The sequence below is a fragment of the Coturnix japonica genome, chromosome 1 (genome assembly GCF_001577835.2).
Source record: "Coturnix japonica isolate 7356 chromosome 1, Coturnix japonica 2.1, whole genome shotgun sequence".
In the NCBI taxonomy this organism is placed as follows: Eukaryota; Metazoa; Chordata; class Aves; order Galliformes; family Phasianidae; genus Coturnix; species Coturnix japonica.
In genome coordinates, this window is record NC_029516.1 from 107,734,799 (window position 1) to 107,756,398 (window position 21,600).

Here is a 21,600-nt window from a genome sequence, read left to right on the forward strand (position 1 = left end):
GATATGGCAGACTAATTCCATAGGAAGCCAACAGATGGGCCTTAACTTTAATAACTTTGCTGTATACTTAATTTGACAATTCTACAACTAATTCTAATTTCACTGATTTCACAGCTAGTTCTGCTGAGTCTTTAAAATATGTATGTGAACACACAGTATGTATTGTTGCTTGTTTTTAACTTAAAAATGATACTTTTATTCATGAAATTTAAACATGTTCACAGTTACCAAGGTGTTACATTTGGTTTTAATGCTCGTACATTCACAGATCAAAAGTGAGGTGAACAAGTTGTATAAATTGCTGGAGATTGATATTGATGGAGTCTTCAAGTCCTTGCTACTGTTAAAGAAGAAGAAATATGCTGCCCTTACTGTAGAACCAACAGGGGATGGGAAATATGTGACTAAACAAGAACTGAAAGGGTTGGATATAGTCCGAAGAGACTGGTGTGATCTTGCAAAAGAAACTGGAAAGTGAGTTCTTTGACTTTTTGCTGCTTGAAGCAGTATGTGCTTCATAAATATTTGGTATTGTGTGACTATTTCCTGAGCCCTGTAGACTGGTAGTATCAGTGTTAGGGTATCTTCACTTATTTTTGTAGGAAATGAGAAAAGTTACATTTTGGCACCAGTAACAGATTATACTTGTGCAAGTCTAAATGTCCCTAGTTCTACTACCTGCTTTTATACCTTCTGTGGAAACTATACATTTGATTTGCTGTAATTTTGTGTATGTAGTTTAATAACCACAGCTGGAATCTTGGGAAAATGGTAGGTGCTATCATAGTTTGGAGGCACAGGTTCAGATTTTTTTTTCAAGAATGGTTAAGGATTCTGGTGGTCAGTTCTCTCAGCATCCTTTAAAGCTGAAAGTGTATTGTGTGCAGTCTAAAAAGTGCAAGAGAGATCTGTTCACTGAGGGCTGATTCTCTTCCATTTTTCAATTGAGATTCTCCCGATACTTCATTATGATGGATAATGGATTGATGATTTATGAATTTTTACATGGAACATTCTTGTGCTTTACTTCAATGGAAATAATACTTTAAAGAAAAAACTGTAGTGGATGAAGAGGTGGTGATCAGGGGACTGACTCAATGTATATTGCATACTGTGTCTTGGAAATGTAAATAAATTGTCTGAACGTTTCCAAAAATGAATACTTTTTTACATTTGTAAAAATACACCACACACTTGCTTACTGTTCTTAAGACTTGCATTTTCTAAGAAAAGATGCATCATAATAGAAGCAAATTTTTCCAAGTTAGGAATGTATTAGTAATTAAAGCTATACAAATGTTTGAGAGTGTTCTTTAGTGACTAACTCATCTGCAGCTGGCAGATCTTCCAACCACATACAGAAATAGGCAAGACTTTGCTTACTTTAACTTCGTATGTTCTCTTCTCTCCAGCCCTCTCCTTGCCCCTTGTAGATACCTGGTAAAAAATAATGGATGCCAGAATAAAACAGGAAAAGAAAACAGAAACTAGTTGGACTCGACAGTTCCCAATCACTGCTTAACGTTAGAATTATTTACAACAATTTGCATTTAGTAAATGAGTGAATAAATGAAATAAAATAAGACAGGAAATATCCTGGCAAATTCCTCTAAATTTTGGATCAGACTTCATCCTCAGGTTCTTTAACTTGTACAGGTAACCCATGGGAAGGGAGGAATTTGTTTATTGCAACAGCTTTGTTTTGTGTGTTTTAAGCTTTTCTTTTCTTCTGAACTGTTTTTGCAGCTATGTAATTGGTCAGATTCTTTCTGATCAGCCCCGAGACGTAATTGTGGAAAATATTCAAAGGCGGCTTATAGAAATTGGAGAAAATGTGATCAATGGCCAGATCCCAGTAAATCAGTTTGAAATAAATAAGGTAAATGAAGTCACAGCTCTTTTGTGTCCCAGCAAAGCTTTACTATTCTTGATACTGACTCCTGATAAGTCTTTCTGATCTTCATGGCGCCATGAAGTAACAGGAGTGGATTGGAAGCTCTCACAAAGAATTCTGAGGTTGATCTTTTCATTTTCACCCTTTTGAGCTTTTGATCATGAAAACATGACCAAGACCTGATATTTTTCTATTTTGCGTAATGCTTTCACCTTTTCATCTAGTTTTATTTTAAAAACACAATTCCTTTATATTTCTGATTTGGACTATGATGCTTTCACTACAATGCCTTTTTGGACAGCAGTTGTAAAAGCATTCCCTCATTTTACTAATAACAACATTTTAAAAGTATGGAAGACTAGTACCTAAAGTTTAATGTCTGGAAAACACTTGTACCACAATTTTCACATCTTTTCTTTGTGTTTGTGCATGTGTGTTGCAAATGTCGTAGTGAATAGTAGGTGAATGAAGAGAGCTGCTACATAATCTTGCCTCTTAAAGTTCTGAGTTGTCCATCACTGAAGCAAAATACTTGTCTCATTGTTATGTTTTTGTTTCCTTCTTTGATCTCTTAGGCACTGACAAAAGATCCACAGGATTATCCTGACAAAAAAAGCTTACCACATGTGCATGTTGCCATGTGGATAAACTCTCAAGGAGGCCGAAAGGTGAAGGCAGGAGATACAGTGTCATATATCATTTGTCAGGTAAAAATGTCATTATTTATAGCTAAATACTACATACTGTTTTCAGGGGCGACAAGGAAAACCAACTCCTGGAAAAAAATGTTTTGTCATTTCTTTGTAGTGAGGTTACATTATAGATTAAAATAGTCAGTTTTCTATACTATTTTTTTTCTTGTTTGTTTTTTTGTTTTGCTTTTTTATAGTGGCTTATGAATATAGTGGCTTATAAAATTTCCATGGATTACTTTCTGTTAATAATTTGATATTAATACATTAATTTTAAAGAAAACATTTTCTGTTTATTCTAAGGAGGAAAAGGTTCTGGTGGTGAAAAACCTGTCTTTCTTGTAAAGTTCTTTGGTGGCAGTGGTTAAATATTACAGTCATCATTATGGCCTCAGCCTGTATCTTTTTGATTAATAGAGGTAGTCCCAGATTCAGTAACTGTTGGTTAGGCTGGGCACTTTGAAGAGCTTTCTGTTTTCAGGTATTTATCTTGTAAATGCTTTTAAAACAAGAAGATGACATCATCTTAGTGACAGCTGGAACAATGAAGTGGTTGCTGAAGACCTATTTTCCCGTTTTCTACACCGATGATGTTTTTTTTAAGCTTTCTTTGCAAAAAAATTGGGTGTACTATCTAAATATGACCCTGTAATGGTGTCAAATATGTGTTTAATACATCTTTACAAATTTTATTCAACTTTCCTTTTGGTTAGAGAGTTACTTGCTTCTACAACCTCAAACTACTGTTTTGTTTTATTGATTCAACGATACTCTTTCTTTTCTTCTTCCAAGATGTAAATTGGAACAGAATAGAATTTAATTGCTAGCTCCTTCCACTCCCCAAAATACTACCAAGAAACTCCTTAAATGGGTGTGTGCATGTATAAATATATATATATATACACACACACTTCACTGCATATACTGTGACTCTTCAAAGAGTTTAGTCTGACGTTTAGGCACATTCTTTTACTCTGAAATTAAGCTACTTGCTGGAAGATGTTCAAAAATACCATTGTGAACATGGCATGAGTGTGTTTGGGTGTGTGGTTCAGTGGGAGGAACGTGCCATGCCATGCTCCTTTCTACACGCAAGTGGGAAGGGATTACAACACCCTTCTGTGTGAAGCGTAACTCACACCGCAGTGGAATGCATATTTGTCTTTTAACCCATTCCCATCTCGTTGTTGAGCTGACTGTTCCTTTCCAGCCATTTCTCCACAGTGTTCTCATTACTCTGAACCTGGGTATGAACTCAAGAAAAATAAAAACACCAAGGGATTTAAAGCACATAACAGACGGTGGAGACTTTCTTGAAAAGCTAGTTCACAGTCCTATACAGCTAGTTGAACAATGCTTAAGGTTTGCTATTTACTTGTAGTTCTTTATTGTCAGCAGTGGTTTTCACCTCAGAAAACAGGCATAGTTCCTTTCTCTGCTAGTTTGCCTGATGAAGTTCTGTAGGGAGCTGTTGTGGTATTAACTGAGGCTGCTTTCTGCTAAATGAATCTTGAGTGAGTCAGCTTTCTTGTCATCTTTGCTGCCTGCTGGTAAATTTTGCTTGTCCTAGGAAATACAGTTGTTACAATAAAATTCAGTAAGCCATCTTTTAGTTTCATCTAATATCAGTATGGTGTTAGTCATCATACCACGTGTTAGACCGTTGGCTTAATATTTAGCACTTCGTTCTGAAACACCGTGGCCAGAAACTAGTTTGTTGTGTTCATGCCCTTTTAAAAGACAGCAGGTTGAATTCTGCTGATGAAGACTTGGAGCAGTTAAGTGTTCTTCCTTAGGCAGCACTGTCTATGGCATGTGCTAAGGGGACGTAAAGAACATGGTTGACACGTGTGGAATGTATGTCACCGCATTATTTGCTGTTTCACAGCAGAGGGATGTTCTGGAGTCTCAGTTGTGGGTCATGCTTAATTTTTGGATGTTTGATATGACTGTGTTTTAAATATTTAAAGTGTGTTAGGAAGCATGTACCTCTTAGTTGCTAAGTACTGCCATGAGTGACTTGTATATAATTATCTCACAAATATATGTTCTAGTTCAGATTTGCTTTAAAAAGAAAAATATATATATAGGTTAGATTACACGGGCCAAAGGATCTTTTATGCAAAATGGATGGGTTTGGCAACGTGACTTCTACACTGGCCTAATATTTCAGCTCCTTTATCTTTAAAAACTGAAAGATACTGATTTTTACTTAATTGAGAGTTCTTAGCCCAGCATGAGGAAGCTGCCAAGACTTCTGAGAGCTGGACTATTGGTACGGCTGAGCAATAGCACAATACAAGAGAAGAATGTACTTGTTGAAAGAAGGAGCTGAAGGAACTGCATTACAATTATTTTTGCAAAGCAGCTGGATGAGCTGAATAGTCCTAAATTAATTTTGTTCTGAATACTAAGTTGCCTGAAAGGAGTAGGAGGGACCAATGGCTTGCAGTCTGTCTTTAATAGTGATGAGTTTTCAGTCCATGGTTGCTGACCCTATTGAAGCCTGTATCTTGTCTTAACTGAAAAATTGGGATGTAATGTGTCAATGTGTAAATTTTATTAAAAAAAAAAAAAAAAAAAAAGGAAAAAAAAAGGACAAAAGGATTGCACTTAGCAAGAAATAAACTTGAGCCATCCACTAACCCCCCCCCCCAGCCCCGTTGTTAAGGTTTGCTTGTATTACTGAATGTTTGTTAAAATCCTACTTTAATTTCTACTCTAGAATTTTAACACACATGAAAAATAAAATTTCCTAGTGAAGTTGGGAACTGCTCATATGGTTCTACAGACAAAATAAGCTGCGTTAGATTGGAATATACTCTAAGCCTCTGAGTGGTGTTTCTCTTTTGGCTTCAGATGTCATAATTTTTTTTTTTTCCCCAGTATTTTTTACTCTTTCAAACTGTTACTCTTCCACTATCTGTTAATTCACATGACAACGAACGATGGTCCTTCTCCAGCTATTCATTTTATTTGTTTATTTATAGAATCAAAGAGGATAAATTTCCTAGCAAAACAGATATAGTTTTAATATCCAGGACTTGGAATTTGCTTGTTGTGCAAAATGATAATGCCAGTTTAGTACAAAGTGAATCCAAAATGCATGCCCTCTGCATATTTTTAACTGGGCTGATGGTTACAATGTGTTTTCATTGTGCATTTCAGAATTGACAGATGGAACTGTTTACTCTGTCTACTCTTACTGATTTGCACGTGTAGGCTGCAATAACACAAGCTGGATTTACATTCTTGAACTTGCTAGTTGATGCCAGCATCAGCGGCGCAGTTTTTTTTTTAACCACTGTTGGATTTGTATTGGATGCAGAATAAATCAACCAAAGAGTGATTGTGTAACAATTTTTCCTTAAAATAAGATGTAATATTTGAAGCATAATCCTTTGTATAGACTGAATGTCGATGTTACTTTTCACACTCTTTCATATCTGTCTCTTGTCTTAGGATGGATCAAATCTCAGTGCCAGCCAGCGAGCATATGCTCCAGAACAGTTGCAAAAGCAAGACAATCTTAGTATTGATACTCAGTACTACTTGTCACAGCAAATACATCCAGTAGTTGCTAGAATATGTGAACCTATAGAGGGAATTGATTCTGTTCTTATTGCAACGTGGTTAGGTAAGTATTCTAACTTAAGTTTATTCAAGGAATTGAGAGACAAAATGAGAAGTTTAAATGTGTATTTCATAACAGAAAAGCTTCCAAAAATTAGTGTTTTTACAGTGTTATATGTTATACAGTCTATAGAAAGCAGTTTGCATTGTGTTCTTGTATGATTACAGCAGAGTAACATTTTTCAGGAGGTGCTTATTAGCATGAACAGAATCTTATAATCCTTTCTCAGAATTGCAAATATTCTATGTCCATATGACAGTACTGATGTTGTTCAGTTACATGTTTCTAGTATTTTCTTAAGCTATTGCGCTAGTTCTCTGGAGTATGCACCCTCTAGCACTCTCTTTAGAAACCAGTCATAATTATATTAAAGGGATACAATCTTTAGCAGTGTGTAATTGAGGAGTTTTTTTGCTAGAACTGACCTACTAGGTAATAGAAACATAAGATGTTAGTAACAGTCTTCATTAAATCATATTCTTTGGGCAAACAGCCAAAAAAAGGTGCTATAAAAAAATGTGAGAAATGCCAGTGATCCACGGCATCAGCAGTTTCTATTAAAATGAGCAACAGGGAATTACCCTTGTTAGAGTTGTTTTTGCTTTTAAGAGAATGTTAAAGTAAAGGTATTTTTATACCCAGTTCTGATTGTCTTCTGTATCCCCTAGGCTTTTTACCTAGAAAGAGGTACAGGTGTTGAAAAAAGTTTTACTGCTCATTCAGACATTCAGACGTGTTTCCCCGAAAATGTAATTCTTTCCCTGTAACCCTTTTTTGTGTTGTTTCCTCCCTGAAAATGACTCACCAACAGGCACCATCACTTTGATAAATAGAAATTCTGAGATCTCCCACACCCAGTCTGTCAGGTTTGAGAACTGTTACTCAAGGACGTGGAAGAAGCTGTTAATCTTTCTAATCCTTAAAAGAGGAGTTGGACCTGAGCATTATGTATCAGAGATGGCCAAGGTCCAAGAACTGGTCACTTAAAAACAACAGGCAGTGTCTTGTTCATCAGGACTGTTTACCTGGGACAAGACACTTCTGTACCTTCCTTACTTAGAGATGGTGGTCCTCATTGTGGGCTCATGGTTTGCATTTCAAGTGTGTACTAGTAAGTCTTGCAGCTTCTCGAGAAGAGTGATTGCCATGAAAGCTCCTCGTCTCTTAAGTCAATCAGCTTTTTCCATCTCAGTTTCAAAGAAATTAAAAACAGCTGGTAGTGGGGAGGGAAGGTGGGGATATTTGGGAGCATAGGCACAATGACCACAAATGTGGCTGTTGGCTGCAAGGATGTGTCATGTAGATGTTGGGCGTTGCATCTCTGATGCTTTGAAGAGGTGTCAGCTCTACTCAGCAAGTGCAGGCTGGCTGTACAGATCATTCTGTTTATGTGACAGGGCCTCAGTATGCAACTTTCCCTTGATGTCAAGAGCCAGCTATGCACCATGCAAAACTGAAAAAGTTGAACAGTCTTACATATGTTAAAATTATATAGTATGAGTTAAACTCGCACTATGTTTAGGTGAGAAACTTAGGTTTCTGAAGGTAATTTATTTTATTTTGCAAAGATTGTTAGTCCTGTTGAGTTAGGCTCAAATTTTAGAGTTGTTCCTTATTCACAACAGGTTAGATTTTCATGAAAAACTAGCTCCCTTCAGGTGCATGAATTAAGTGTCTTAAGACCTGTATGCCACTTGATAGCATGTGCTGTTTGCAGGTGCCTATGCTGCTTTTTTGTGCTGTAGAACTTTCAAGATTAAAATGTTTTTCATAGTCTGTAGTAGCATAATGAAGCTGAGAGTTTATTAATAGTCTGCAATTGTTAGTCTGAAAAACTGTATATATCTTATTACAATCTTAGATGTGAAATGTACTCCGTTTGACCACACACAAAACATCATCTCCAGCTTTGTTTTTTTGGGAATGCATAAATTGAGCTTGAAGGTGAAGTCAGGTCTTTCTCATAACTGTTATTCTGCTTAGGTGTTAATATTCAGCACTTAATCAGAGTTGTATGTAATTGTTGCAAGTTGAAGTTACTTCTATGCTTTCTTTTCTAACATTATTGGAGGGGTAGTCTAGTACCCTTGTGTTAAGTTAGGCTTTTTAGGCAGTATTTTTATTGTTAACCAGCCAAATTCTTGTTATTTTTCTTATCCTTTTTTGCAAAACAGAATGTTTTCCTGTTTTGAAGAGGAAAGCTACTGTTCAGCCTCTGTGTTGTATCTGTGGGCTGAAGCGTGGATGGTTGCGTTCTCATTTGTGTGTTCCCTGATGCGATTTATTGTGTTATGTGTCCGTATGGGGGGAATGACTGTAGCATTCGTGGCTTCTCTTTATAAGGTGTATGTTTAATTGACAAGTCATCATGTTAGTCTAAGTAGATAAAATTGAGCTCAACTTAGGGAAGCTCAGCTCACAGCAAAAAGATGAAGAGTTCTTTGTTCTGTCTGTGCTCCAAGTAAGTTACTTTAACTAAGCTATTTTAGACACCAAAGAACAAAAGCAAATAACCACACCTAAAAATTGCAGAGAGCTCTTTAAATGTCACATTCATTCACTATGGAATCAAGCTGAAAATTGTCTTTTGTTTTTGGACATTGTAGGAGGTCTGCCTAGCCTCTGAGAGATTGGAAATTCACTGTTTCTAAAAATGAGAAGCGCATGGGCATACTCGTGCATTCTCTTTTTCTTGAAGTTCTAAGGGAAAAGGAGTGACAAGATGAGGATTCTCGGGTTTTCAGAGGATAAGTGTGAAGTCTGATAAAAATAACAGTCAATAAATGTGATCATTTTCAGTGCTCGGAGAACTCACTTATGTCGTTTAGAAGCTATCCATAGGTTTTAAACAAAAATAACTCTATTGGCAGAATGCTTCTCTTAACATAGTTAAAGTAAGCTTCGTTGTTGTTGTGGAGATAATACTCATGATCCCAAAGAGAAATCCCGTGTTGTTTCTTTGATGTCAGAAATACCTAAACATCGTGGAAGCAGTCGGTCAACCATGGGATTTTTGTAGCTGTTCCTGCATAACATCCATTCCTGTAAGACGAAGAAGCTACTGGCTGCTGAAAAGGAATTTTGTCCTAGGCTGTTTCATGGTCTTCTGAAAGAGACGTACGCTGCTGCTTCACAAGCAGATATGTGTGTGGGTGCCCTGTGAGTTGTTTAATGTTTGGGAATTTCATAGGAAGATAATCTAATTTTTGATGGTCATTCCTGGGTCCTTCTGAAGCTTGTTATTATGAGTGCTCCCCAGTGCCACTTTCTCCCTGCTCCCAGGGTCTGCATGTCAACTCCTTTTTGTAAGCAGACTCCCTCCAAATTGTGATACTGAGTATATTTTTCTTCTTCCTGGAACAATTTAGTAGGTTCTTTTACTGGTTAGCAGCAGACCAGATGGGATTTTCTGACAAAAACCAGAGCAGTTGCACTTGCCTGGTGGCATGTAGGAGCTGTGCAAGGTTCTGCATGCTTGCTTGCTTTTCTCACCTGAGGCAGCAAAGCAAGAGCCTGGTGGTGGAGATGAAGGTTAAGGCAGTGCTAAAGCTCATGATGATGAACCAATCAGCTCTAAACTCTATGATTTTTGCTGCTCGTTGTCTTTTTCTTTGCAATGCTATAGATGAGCTTGGATGCTCAGACTCTCTATCCATAGATTTGTGTTTTTTGTGTAGTTTGCAGAGAAGAGGTGCCCTAACTGCGATGATTGGGATACAAGGGGGGTTGTCAGCTGCAGGGTCTGTCTGCAGGAGTGAAGGGATCCCTTCAAAGCAGGGGGATGTGGAGCCCCTGGAGTGGGACCTGCAGTCAGAATTGCTAGCAGAGCAGGGCTGCCTTGATGGGGTTGGAAACTGAGCTCTGAGAGGATTGCTGGAGCTTAAGTGCGCTAGTTCAGGTGCAGGGAGCTGCTTGCCTGTATGCTTGCTTAGTATATACCACACCACAGCTGGGAAGGCACTCCGTTGAGAGTATCTTCTTGTAGGAGCGGGAGGATCCCTTTCACTTAAGGCTGACAAAACGTAGCATCAAAGCCAGAACGTCTTCGCCGCCCCGGCCTGGAGCCTAGCTGGGGAGTTAGGCGAGGCCGGGCCTCTGGGTGGCAGCACCGCACACTCTTTGCGCCGTGTCACGGAGCGCCTTTGAGCCGGGCCTCGGGCGGGGAAACTTCGATACTTTCCGACAAACCTGCCTTTAAAACACAAAATCCGCAGAGGAGCAAGCGAGCAAGAAACCCCTCAGGCTTCGTTAAAAAAAAATATTAAAAAAATAAAAAAGAAATCAGTGAAAAAACGTGATAATGCTTCTGATATCAGAGTGCTTCCTTCAAAGCTGGGACTTGTCGATTCTTTCACTTTGTATGTTTGTTGCTTCTGTTCTCTTGGGAGGGTGCAGAGATGAGAGATCTGGAAAAAAAACCAAACAATACATCTGCAGAAATTCTATTTTTTCAATATTGCGATCAGTGAAATACACCTGGCTGCCTTTCAGCCTATGGAGTGGTATTTTCTGCTTACCAAATAACAAATGTTTTAATAATGATATGAAATAATTCCAGAACAACTTGTAGAACTTTCCTGTATTATTATTGTGTAGCGCTTTTAGCTCTAGACATTTTTCTTTCATCATGAAGGCAACCGTGCAGTTCTAGTCAGATCAGAACGCTTACCTGTGGCAGAGGTAATTCTGTGATAGCCCCAAGGTCCCTTGGCTTTCTCTTGGTATCAGAGAAGATGAGTTCAGAGAAGTTCACTAACTCGTTTTATTCTATCAAATTAAAATAAAAAGATAATTTAAAAACAAAACCACAACACCAAAAAACACATTTCCCCCATTTATTAGACGTTCCCTATTTTGTTTTCCAAATGCTGTATTATGCCCGCCATGACCTGTGTCCCCCCAAGGGGAGACAAGTTGGCATGCAGAAACGGATTAATTGAATGAACTAACTATTCTTGAAAGGATATAGTGGAAAAATAAATCCCAATTCCACATGATAATTGGAGAAGGCATGTTCTTCAAAAGCCTGATTTCTAGTCTCAGATTTCACTGGGGATGTTTGCACACTGAAAGTGAGACATACACAGGAGTCATGGAAATACTTTTTCCTGTTATGGTTTGTTGTTTTTTCCCAGCCAAACAGGCAAGAAAGTTCACATATGGGTGTATTTCAGCTTCTTAGAATGGAGATAAATATATATATATATATTCATTTTAAATGATTACCAAATAATCTGTGTGCTTATTGGCTCTCACCGTTTTGAGTGAGTATTGGAAAAGTACAGTTGAGCAAAATTTCTCTCCGTGTTTCCTTAGGGAACTGTTTCACTTTACTGCCGCATTTGGGAAACTACCGAAAATAGATTTTTAGCTGAATGTTAATGGCATCTGTATTACAAAGTTGCAGTGATCGCTTCTCATTCCAGTTCCAATCACAGTGATCTGTGAATTTTTATTTTTATTCACCATTGCTAGCTTAGATGCAGACTTCATTTGGTTTTTGATTTTATTTTCTTCTGTTTTGATCTTAATACTGAAGCTGAGCTCCACTTCCTGAAACGTTTATCTACCGTATTTGCATTGCAGTACGTTTTCCTTGGTATTTAATACAGAACAAAGTGTAGTACCACCATTTTTTTCCAAAACTAATAAACAAAAAAAAAAAAATTAAAAATAAAAAATGCAACCCTACAGGGTTGTTTTATATATATGTGTGTGTGTGTATATATATATATATATGTATTTTATTTTATTTTATTTTTATTATTCTTTTTGGTGGGGGGGAGGCGGATGATGAGGTTCGACTATATATATACATATATATATGGTGTATATATATATATATATAAATATATATAAATTGTAAAATATGCTATTAGCAATGTAGGATTATTTTTCCATTTGCTCTTCCTTTCAAAGAATTGTGGAGAATAGCATTAAAAGTTTAAGAACCACTTTGAGACCAAATATTAGCCTTCTGCACTTCACTTCATAAAAGTAAAATTGGAAATATTTATGAAATTTTGGTGAAAACTCTTGTTTTCTCAAGAAACAGTTAATCTTTTTTTTGGTCAATGTAATTTTTTTCTTCTCTTAGAATTTGCCATATAACTGTAAAGTGGAAATTTAGAATCATGATAATAATGTCACAGATATCAAACCTTTTAGGTAGAGACAGTCTGTATCTGCTTATATAGCACAACTGTTTTATGCGTGCAGTCATACTTGTCCTGAGTGACTGAATATTGTTCCCAAACCTTTTCTTCAAGTCTCTTGGTACAGTATAAAGAGCGTAAGAGGAACTGTAAAATCAAGCTTCACTTTTTATTTGCAGTCTTTTATGCTATCTCTCTAACAATTCTTACATTTACTAAGATTCACATGTGATACAGGATGAAACGTTGCAAGCTTTTACTTGGCTTAATTAGTCTTCCTTAAAAATATTTTTCTTTCTGGCTCTCACAATTTTTGATGGAATATTGGAAAAGTACAGTTGAGCAAAAATTTCTTTTTCTATATATTTTCCGTGGGGAACTATTTTGCTCTGTTACTGCTTTTGGGAAAGTAGGCTATCTTAATTTTTTTTTTTTTAATTGTTTCCCTGTGATCCTTTCTTATTATTTTTAAAGTAAGCCGTGCATTTTTTTTTCCATGCTCTTTAGGTGATTCTTTTCTATCATGTGCTATTTACTGGAGTTAAAAAAAAAAAAAAGAAAAAAAAAAAGAAAAAAGAAAAAAAGAAAAAAAAATCACAAAACAACAGCAGTAAGAACAACAGGAAAAGCCATAGGTGGAATAAATGGACTTTTTCAAAGGTTGAACATGACAAAGGATGACAAAAAAATAAGGATTTTTATTAAATTTACTTTGGCGGTCATATTGCCAGGGTAGTGAACTTCGTGCTTGCTTGCTTATTTACTTATTTGTGGTTGAATCAGTATTTTTAGGATCTCTTTTGTGTATTTATTTGTTTAAAATCTTCAGTTCTGGCAATCAGAAGTAAAGCGCTTTCTCTCCAGCGCTGTCGTTTTAAATGCTGCTGCTGAATTTTAACCACTGCATTAGATTGAAACCTACATGCTGTTAACCACTGAGCCAAAATGAAATCGACCACTGCATTGAAATCAGAGTTGGCAGTTGTATACGGACTTGAAGGAGTTGGTAATAGCAGTGCACCCGTGCTTCTTTAATGGGGTTTTTATTCTCTGTTTTCAGTTTTAATGGTGCCGTTTTGATTTAAAGACTGTTTCTTAATAACGATGCACATTTTTATTGAAATATTTTCAATGTAACTTAAGAAGAAAATAACAATAAAGCCATCCGTTAGGAGTGGTTTCCTCAGAAACAGAATGTTCTGTTGCATACTCCCATGATAATGCAACGTGCTTGCTTTATTTATAAAGCAATCTTGCGTAAGAAGATAAGTGAGAAGATTTCTTCATGTTTTGTGAACCTTTATTTGTGGTTAAAAATTGTAAAATGTATTTGTATTTATAGAGCTGTGTTTGCTAAAGAGAGATTTTCAGCTTTAGAATTTACATTTTGTAACTTTCTTTTGACTCTGCTTCACCAAGCATATGAAAAATGAGCCTACTTGCATGGTTGACCTCTTAGTCTTTTGAAATTTTTGTTTCTTATTAATAGGACTGGATCCCTCCCAATTCAGAGTCCATCACCATTACCATAAAGATGAGGAGAATGATGCCTTGGTTGGTGGCCCAGCTCAGCTCACTGATGAGGAGAAATATAGGGACTGTGAAAGATTCAAGTTTTGCTGCCTCAAATGTGGAACAGAGAATATTTATGACAATGTCTTTGATTGTTCGGTTCGTTTTCAGTGTTTTATTTCTCTTCAGTGGTGAGGGGGAGAATAATTGTAGAGGTAAAGGCTTTTCAGACAGCATTTGTATGATGTAGATGATACCATGTTGCTAAAGGACTGTTGTTTGTATCTTTGGAACAGAAATCTGCTGAGAAGACAGTATAGAAATATTTTTCCCAATTTTGCATTTCATCTAAGAGCAGTGTAGTCTAGGAAGAACGCGTGAGATAAGCTGCCTTCATTAATGTGTTTGCCCACATTCATGAATAATTGTTAACTGTAACTTTTTAAGGCATCCTTATCTTAACACCTGAGTGACTTCCAGTTCCCTATTTAATGAAACTTTCGCGTAGCTATGGCAATTTCTTATCCTAAATCATATTAATTGGAACAAAGTGGTTTTGAAATTTCTGTTTATCTTTTTACATCCCACTTCCTTTCTTCACAGTAAGGCTTTTCTATGTTATCTTTCCTTCTGTCTTTGCATATTGAACATAAGAAGTCATGGGGGTGCATTCTTGTTGAGAAGTTCTGCCAAAAAATGTATCTGGGACCTTGGATCACAACTTGAAATAGGGCCAAGTATTTAACTCTCCAGCAATGTTATGCATGTATTAGTCATTGGCAAATTAGCGAGCTTCAGAGTAGTGAAAACCTTGAAACTGAAAGCAAATAAATCTTTTATCTAAATTAAAAGTAATTATTTTAAGTTAATTTGGACAAACAGCAGATGTTTTGCATTTTTTTGAATCAAAATAAAGCAGTCTTTGGAAGCAAGCAAGACGAAAAGGCACACAAATCGAGTGATGCTATGTAAATCCTTGACTTTTGTTCATTACAGCTGTAAATAAAAGTTAATTGCACATAGGCTTGACAACTTGCAGATGGGCTAACTGGAGAGATGGAGAGAAGTGAATGTCAAACTCTTTTTATATATATGTGTGTGTGTGTGTGTATATATATGTGTGTGTGTGTATATACACATACACACACACACAAACATATATTTTGTTTTGTGGGTGGGAGTTTAACCAAGATGGTTCAGAGAAGTGCAAGTGTTAAGTTTTAAATGGGAAGAAAACTTTTTACTAAGTGTTATAAATATCCAACCTAGCAAGCTTTTGTTATTTCAGTGAGAATTTACTGAGTTTAATTTCATTGCTTCGGATGCTGCTTTTAGGTTCTGAAATTTTAATGTTTGCCATTCAAAGATTTTAGTGAGATGCTGTAGAACTCTAGGAGCTGTTCTTTGCACTTAGGGAACATGAAAGATGTTCTTTAGCAACAAGGTTTGTCTCTACAGCCCCGTTGGTAATCTATAATTGGTATCTGTAAGGTGGATTTCAGTGTTCTGATCAGTAGGTTTAGGCAAAACTTCAGTCTCCCTGATGAGACATAATTTGGTGAATGATTAATTTTGTGACTAATGAAGAAGCATCATTTCCAGAAGACCTTTCAATGAAAGAAGATTTGGGAAACTGTTTGTCCTATCAGACAGGTCTTTATATGGATGTGGCTGACTGTGGTGGGAAGAAAGAAAGCCTAGATAGTAGAGGTATAATTGAAAAAATAAACCCTTTAAGATTTTTTTTTAACATGAAGCCTTATGTCTAAACACCTGCAATAATTTTTGCTGCTCTTATGTGCTGTTGTGATGTATGTTTTTACACTTCTTTTTCTCAGGGGCGATTTATTGAGCCCAGCTTGCAGAGGTGCAGTAAGAGTGATTGTGAAGAGCCTCCTTTCAACCACGTGGTTCAAATGAACAACAAATTACTCTTGGATATTAGACGCTACCTAAAAAAATACTACAATGTAAGTATTTGGAAAATAGTCTTCCATATGGAATTGGTTGTCTAAATGGTTCTGAATTTAGCGACTATCTCACTTCTTTTTCAGTAAAGCATAAATTAGTGCAGTTGCAAAACCCAACTTTATCAAAAGGAAACTATCAATTAATAATTCTTAAAAATATTAATTTAGGTTTGTCAGGTCAAAATAGTCAAGTGTGTATATGTATGTATATAACATTTTGTAACAGTGTTTTCAGTGTTACAACAGATGAAATAGCTTCTTATTTTCCCAATGGTTGACATTGTATGTCATTACTGTAAAAGCTGTGCTGTAATATTTGCATTTCCCATCTTTCTACTGACCAAAGAGCTAACAGGATAGGGAAAACATACCTTGATTTTTAGCTTATTTGATATGTTTGGCATCTCTTGTGTGCTGGAAGGATTGTGTTTTGTGAATTATCAGCTTACTATTCTGGTGAAATTATCTTGGAATTCCTCATAACTTCTTTCATTATGTAGTTGTCTAACACAGAGCCTTTTTTCACAGCCCTCAGATCAGACATCATTTTGGAAAGAACTCCTAACCTTTGGATGCTCATAACCTTTGATATGCTTAAAATATATTTTTGAAATTTTGACCTGTAAATGAAAGGCCATCCTAATTTGTGGTTTGTTTTCTTAGATATTACAAAATGTTTTTTCAGATGGCAGCTAAAATGCTGAGCGTTAGCACAGCAGTTTTGTTTTAATTATGGTTTAATACTAAGTGTACATCATGTTGGTTTTCTTTCTCCTTCTATATTAGTTTCTATTGCAATTTGTAAATAAGTGTTTTCTGATATGTGTTTTCTGGAAATGTGACATATTCAGAAGTTACAAGCGTGTCTTTTGAAGATCTCTACATCAAAAAGAGCTTTCTTAGTCTATTTAAATCCAGACAGCATTTCTTAAGGTAGGAATGATTGTTCCTTTGCACTGGAGTTAAAGGTAAATCATTTGGATGGGCTAAGTTATCCAAATGTGAAATCTTGCGTTACTGTATTGCCAGGTCCATGTGGCTGCGAAGCTCTCATCCACATGATATGACTATAAATACTGCATTATAAGGTGTACTTATATAATAGGTCAAGGCAATATATTTAGACGAATTACATTTATATAAATTCTGCTTCTGAATAATTTTTTTAGATTTTTGAATACAAGCATTTGATGTAATGTATGAACATTATAATAATACACAAGCCAAATACTAAGGAATTCTTGCTATATAAAGTACTGGAAAACATGCATGGTACGTGCATTAGTAAACTTGATATATCAAGGAAGATTTAAGGACAGGAAGAAATGTTGTTTCTGAAGAGTTCTAAAGAATAAATAATGCTGCATTATTTTACTTTGTTCTCTGGCTTTTGGTTTTGGCTTGGTTTTAAGGCCAAGCTGTGAACCAGACTCTGAAATGTTTCAATATTTAACATAATAATTTATTTATATTAAATTAAAATCTGTTAAAATCTGTTATGTAATTTACTACCTAGTATCTATAATAATAAAGTGTCCTCCAAGAGGAATTTATCTGTGCTTGTGATTGAAGGCTTTATAAACTTGATTATATTTTCAGTGCTGAGAACTTTTAACCGAGTAATTATTAGTTATCTCTAATAACAGTATTTTTAATTGTGGAATACATTCAGGCTCCAGAAATGTGAGTTTATTTTATTGTGAAAAGTAGTTTTGAAATTGCACAACGATTTTCATTAAAAGGAAGGGCTTTCCACTGCACTGGGCAAGAAAACTTTTTGTCCCGTTAGCTCTTAGAAAAGCAGGTGCTCTGAGCTTTAGTATACTCCTTTCATCAAGTGCTTGTAGTGACTGTGTAACAGCTGGAGTTGAAATTTGTCAAATGGATGTTTGCACTAATACATATAATCCTATAAACTATAAAGACACACTCAGAAGTAGTATGGCAAAGTACCATCTGAACAAAACATTTGACACAACTCTGAGACACTTAAGTCTCCTCTTGTAGTTGTTGTACCTAAGAGGCTCAGAAGTGCCAGTTTAAATAGACAAATATATTGATTAACTTTGTCACTCCATTTATTTCAGTATATTCTTTTTAGATAATACTTCTTTTTATGTTGGTCAAATGACACACAATACAAAAACACAAAATTCATAAATAATATTTTTTTTAAGCCACAAAATAAGGAGCTACTTTTTATCAAGTCACTCTTAGCGGGAGTCTTTTGGCCCTAACCACAGCTTGCAGAAATGAATAAGCTTACTTTTTTTTTTTTTTTTTCAGTGGGCTTTGAATGAGACACTTTTGTCAGGGTTTAGAATCATTGCATTTTGTTTCCTGCCTATTGAAATACTTCCATATGTAGCTATATAAACTTAGAAGGGGAATGGCATAATAGGCAAAAGTGCAAAATCCACGTGGTCTTTTTGGTAGGGGGAGTTGATAAATAAGCAGTTATATTGGTGATGCTCTTCCTTCCTTTAAAAATGATGCAAGTGTAAGTACACAAATATAATCTTGTAAGCTTGCTACAATACCATTGCTTTTATAAATTATTTACCTTTATGTAATTGCTTTTCTTTGGTTCTTTTTCCCAATTAAACACTTAAATCTTTTATTTGTGTTCTAAAACCTGGGCGCCGTTACTCCAGTAATTTTGTCTTTCTTAATAGTATTAGCAGTATCATTTTTGAGAATCCTACTCCTAATTGTAAATATCTCTAAAAATGATGTGCAAATATTCCTTTTGAGAAGTGCGTTATTCTTTGGAAGATTGATTCTGTTGTGTGGTGTGTGATTTTTTTTTTTATTTTTTTTTTATCCTGCTTCTGAAGAGCAAATAGATGAAAAGAGAGAGAAACGCTAGCTAATCTAAATTGGGAAATGAAGAGGGCTTTTTTAAGCATGAAAATTTCATCATCTTGTCAGCTGGCAGAATGCCTGCTGTGTGGATTCACAAAGGCTAAGAATTACACTTTCATGAAATTTTCCTCACTAACTGCCCTGGTTAATTTGAAAGATAACCCACTGTTCTAATTCATTCCTCAATTGGGCGGTGCAGATTTTATCTTTGATCTGACAAAGCATTTGTGTTAATCGTTTTGGCCCTCTACTAGACACTCTTGGGATTGTGCTTTTACAATAAATGTGTCTGTGATAGCTCTTTAGTCTATTATACTTACAATAGATCCATAGAACTGGTAATTAATTCTGTACTGCTTTGGAAATGGGGAAGAATAGGTGTAGCTCTGTCAAGTGCTGCTGGGAAGTTTGTTTAGCTAGTTCATTTTTGAAGTGTTACCCTCAGCCATCAATGAAACATCCATGCTAGAGAATGGCTGAAGGCTGAAATATGCAAGCATAAATGGAAAATGTGACCAATTGCTATGCTGGAGAGTTTCATATGATTTTTACTTAGAGGATCCATTAATGATGCAAACCGTTTAATGTTTACCAGTGGAAATACTCGTATTTATTTAGAGCATTTGGTAAATAAACGCCAACTCTTAAAAATCTCTATAAAAATCAATCAGTGTTCATATCTATAAAAATGAATCTCATGTCTTGATTAGCTGGTAGTTTTGCTGACTGAAAGGAACTGAATAAAAATTGTATATTGCATATAACAAATGAGTGGTATCAGAATTGCAGCTGAACTGGATGGACTTGGAAGACTTTGTAGTCCTTGTTTCTAAGTATACATGCATGGGATTGGTAGCAGTATAGGCTGAAGCCTGTTTTTATAGGGATTTTTTTAATATTGTTTAGTTTAAGCATATGGCATCTTTATATGTTTTGAGAATGCAAACTTAAAAGGGTTATGTCTTTGGTCTGTTTGTTGGGTTTTTTTTGGTGTTTGTTTTTTTAATATTGAGAAAATCTTGGCCCTGCCTTTATTATGCTGCCTTTATTTTAGTCTTTCTAGTGGACCACTCTAACCCACAGACAGAAGTGAGTTTGAAGGCTATTGAACACTGCTAAATAACTTTATACTGTTCAGCTGCGAAAATGCAGTGCTCAATAGCCCTCAAAATTTCTCATTTCTTACCTGTGGTGGAGTAGTCTACTGCTTGCACATTAGGTCGCAGTATAAAAGCATGTTAGCACAGTTGTTCAAGGTCTTTGAATTATTATTTTATGTATATATATATTCCTTGTTTTGATTATTGTGTGTGTATATATATGTGTTCTTGGGTTTTGCATTTGTATCTTAAGCACTTAAAAAGTAAATGATTTATAAACAAGATAATATTATAAGAGGCAGTAGCCTTCATACAGGGTTTGGTGTTAGCATGGCATATTCGCTTAAGAGAACAAAAATGACAGGGCTCATTGTGAACCTGGAGTCTCCCACACTGCAATCATGTGTATTGCCAACAACCCACAGGTGTACGCCACATGAACAGGTGAAAATATGATTGTAGATGGTGGTGATGACTTTTGTAATCATGCTTTCGGAGCAGTTATGTATTGAAAGCCCTTTTTGTTTGGTGGGTGGGTCAGGGTAAGAAGCTTCTTTGGATTGAAAGAAAGGTCTTTAGAAGTGGCAGTAGTACAGTATTTTAAATATTGTTGTGCTGATAATACTAGGAGAATATGGACACGTAATAAGGAGTGTGTAGAGCCAGAAAACAGAAGGAATCATTACACCAATTGATGTGGCAGACACAATCAGATAGCTAAAAGCTGCTGTCCAATTATCTCCAATGATTATTTTGGGAGTTCTTCCTGTTTGTGTATAAATGGATATCTGAGTCTCTTCCAAGCTTGAAATTGTATCACTGTCATTTTAGTTTATATATACAGAAACTGAGACATTTATTTTTAGTATTGAAAGCTTCCAAGTCAAGACAAATGGAAAGCAATTGGAGTGAGTGATAAAAGATGAATGTGATTCCATGCACAACTTACTGGGAACTCAATAGAGGGAAGGGAAGCTGGCACCAAGAATTCTCAAGATGTTTTCCTCCCCTCCACGGTGGTATTTTCTGATTCATTCCTTGAATAACGTTGACAAATAGGTTGTACTTAAAATCATGTTTTGGTTAACCAAGAGGAAATTAGAAGCATCTTGATTATTGACCAACACAGCCAGTATTCTACTACAAGAAAGTGTTTTATATGTCTATACTGATGTAATTTATAGTTAACTGAATAATGAAAGATAGCCCTTTGGTCACCGTGTATAGTGCATTTTGGGGATGAGTAAGCAGTTATTTGTCACAGCACTCATGGTATCTATTAAGTGAGATTGATTCACTATTACTGCAACTTCTGCCCTGTAAAGGAATTGTTTGTTTTAGACTTGCAGCATCAATATGATTTTTAGTGAAGTGTTTCAAAGTAGTGATCGATACGCCTTTACAAAAGGTTTAACTCTCTTCATTGGATTTTACTAGCCATGATGGACATGCATCCATCTCCCTGATGGTTGAGTGAAATTGAGTGCGACTCAGTGAACTCAGAATTTCAGCCACTGAGAATGAGTGAAATCTACAAAGGAATAGTGTCTGTTTGCTAATGCTTATTGCTAGTGCTCAGTCCACAGTCGGGTCCCTTGCCAGAGAGGAATTAACAACGGTAGATACATCTCTCTGCTAACTGGAGAAAATGCTTCATGGCTTAGCCACGGCATGGAACAGGTTCTAAGAAATGCAGATTGCCTCAATAGAATAAAACCAACTTTGTAATTTCCTCTGTAGGTAGAACACAGGAATGTAGGGGCTTATTATCACAATAA

At 36.0% G+C, this 21,600-nt stretch overlaps 1 protein-coding gene across 1 annotated transcript in view; it reads left to right on the forward strand.

Annotated features, from left to right (window-relative positions):
- The window catches only part of POLA1 (DNA polymerase alpha 1, catalytic subunit), a 183,025-nt gene that overhangs the window by 69,301 nt on the left and 92,124 nt on the right, over positions 1-21,600 (forward strand). The window contains 6 exon segments of the mRNA XM_015885864.2: positions 269-474; positions 1,747-1,879; positions 2,470-2,601; positions 6,049-6,223; positions 13,865-14,046; positions 15,726-15,857. Coding sequence (XP_015741350.1) covers positions 269-474; positions 1,747-1,879; positions 2,470-2,601; positions 6,049-6,223; positions 13,865-14,046; positions 15,726-15,857 — 960 coding nt within the window.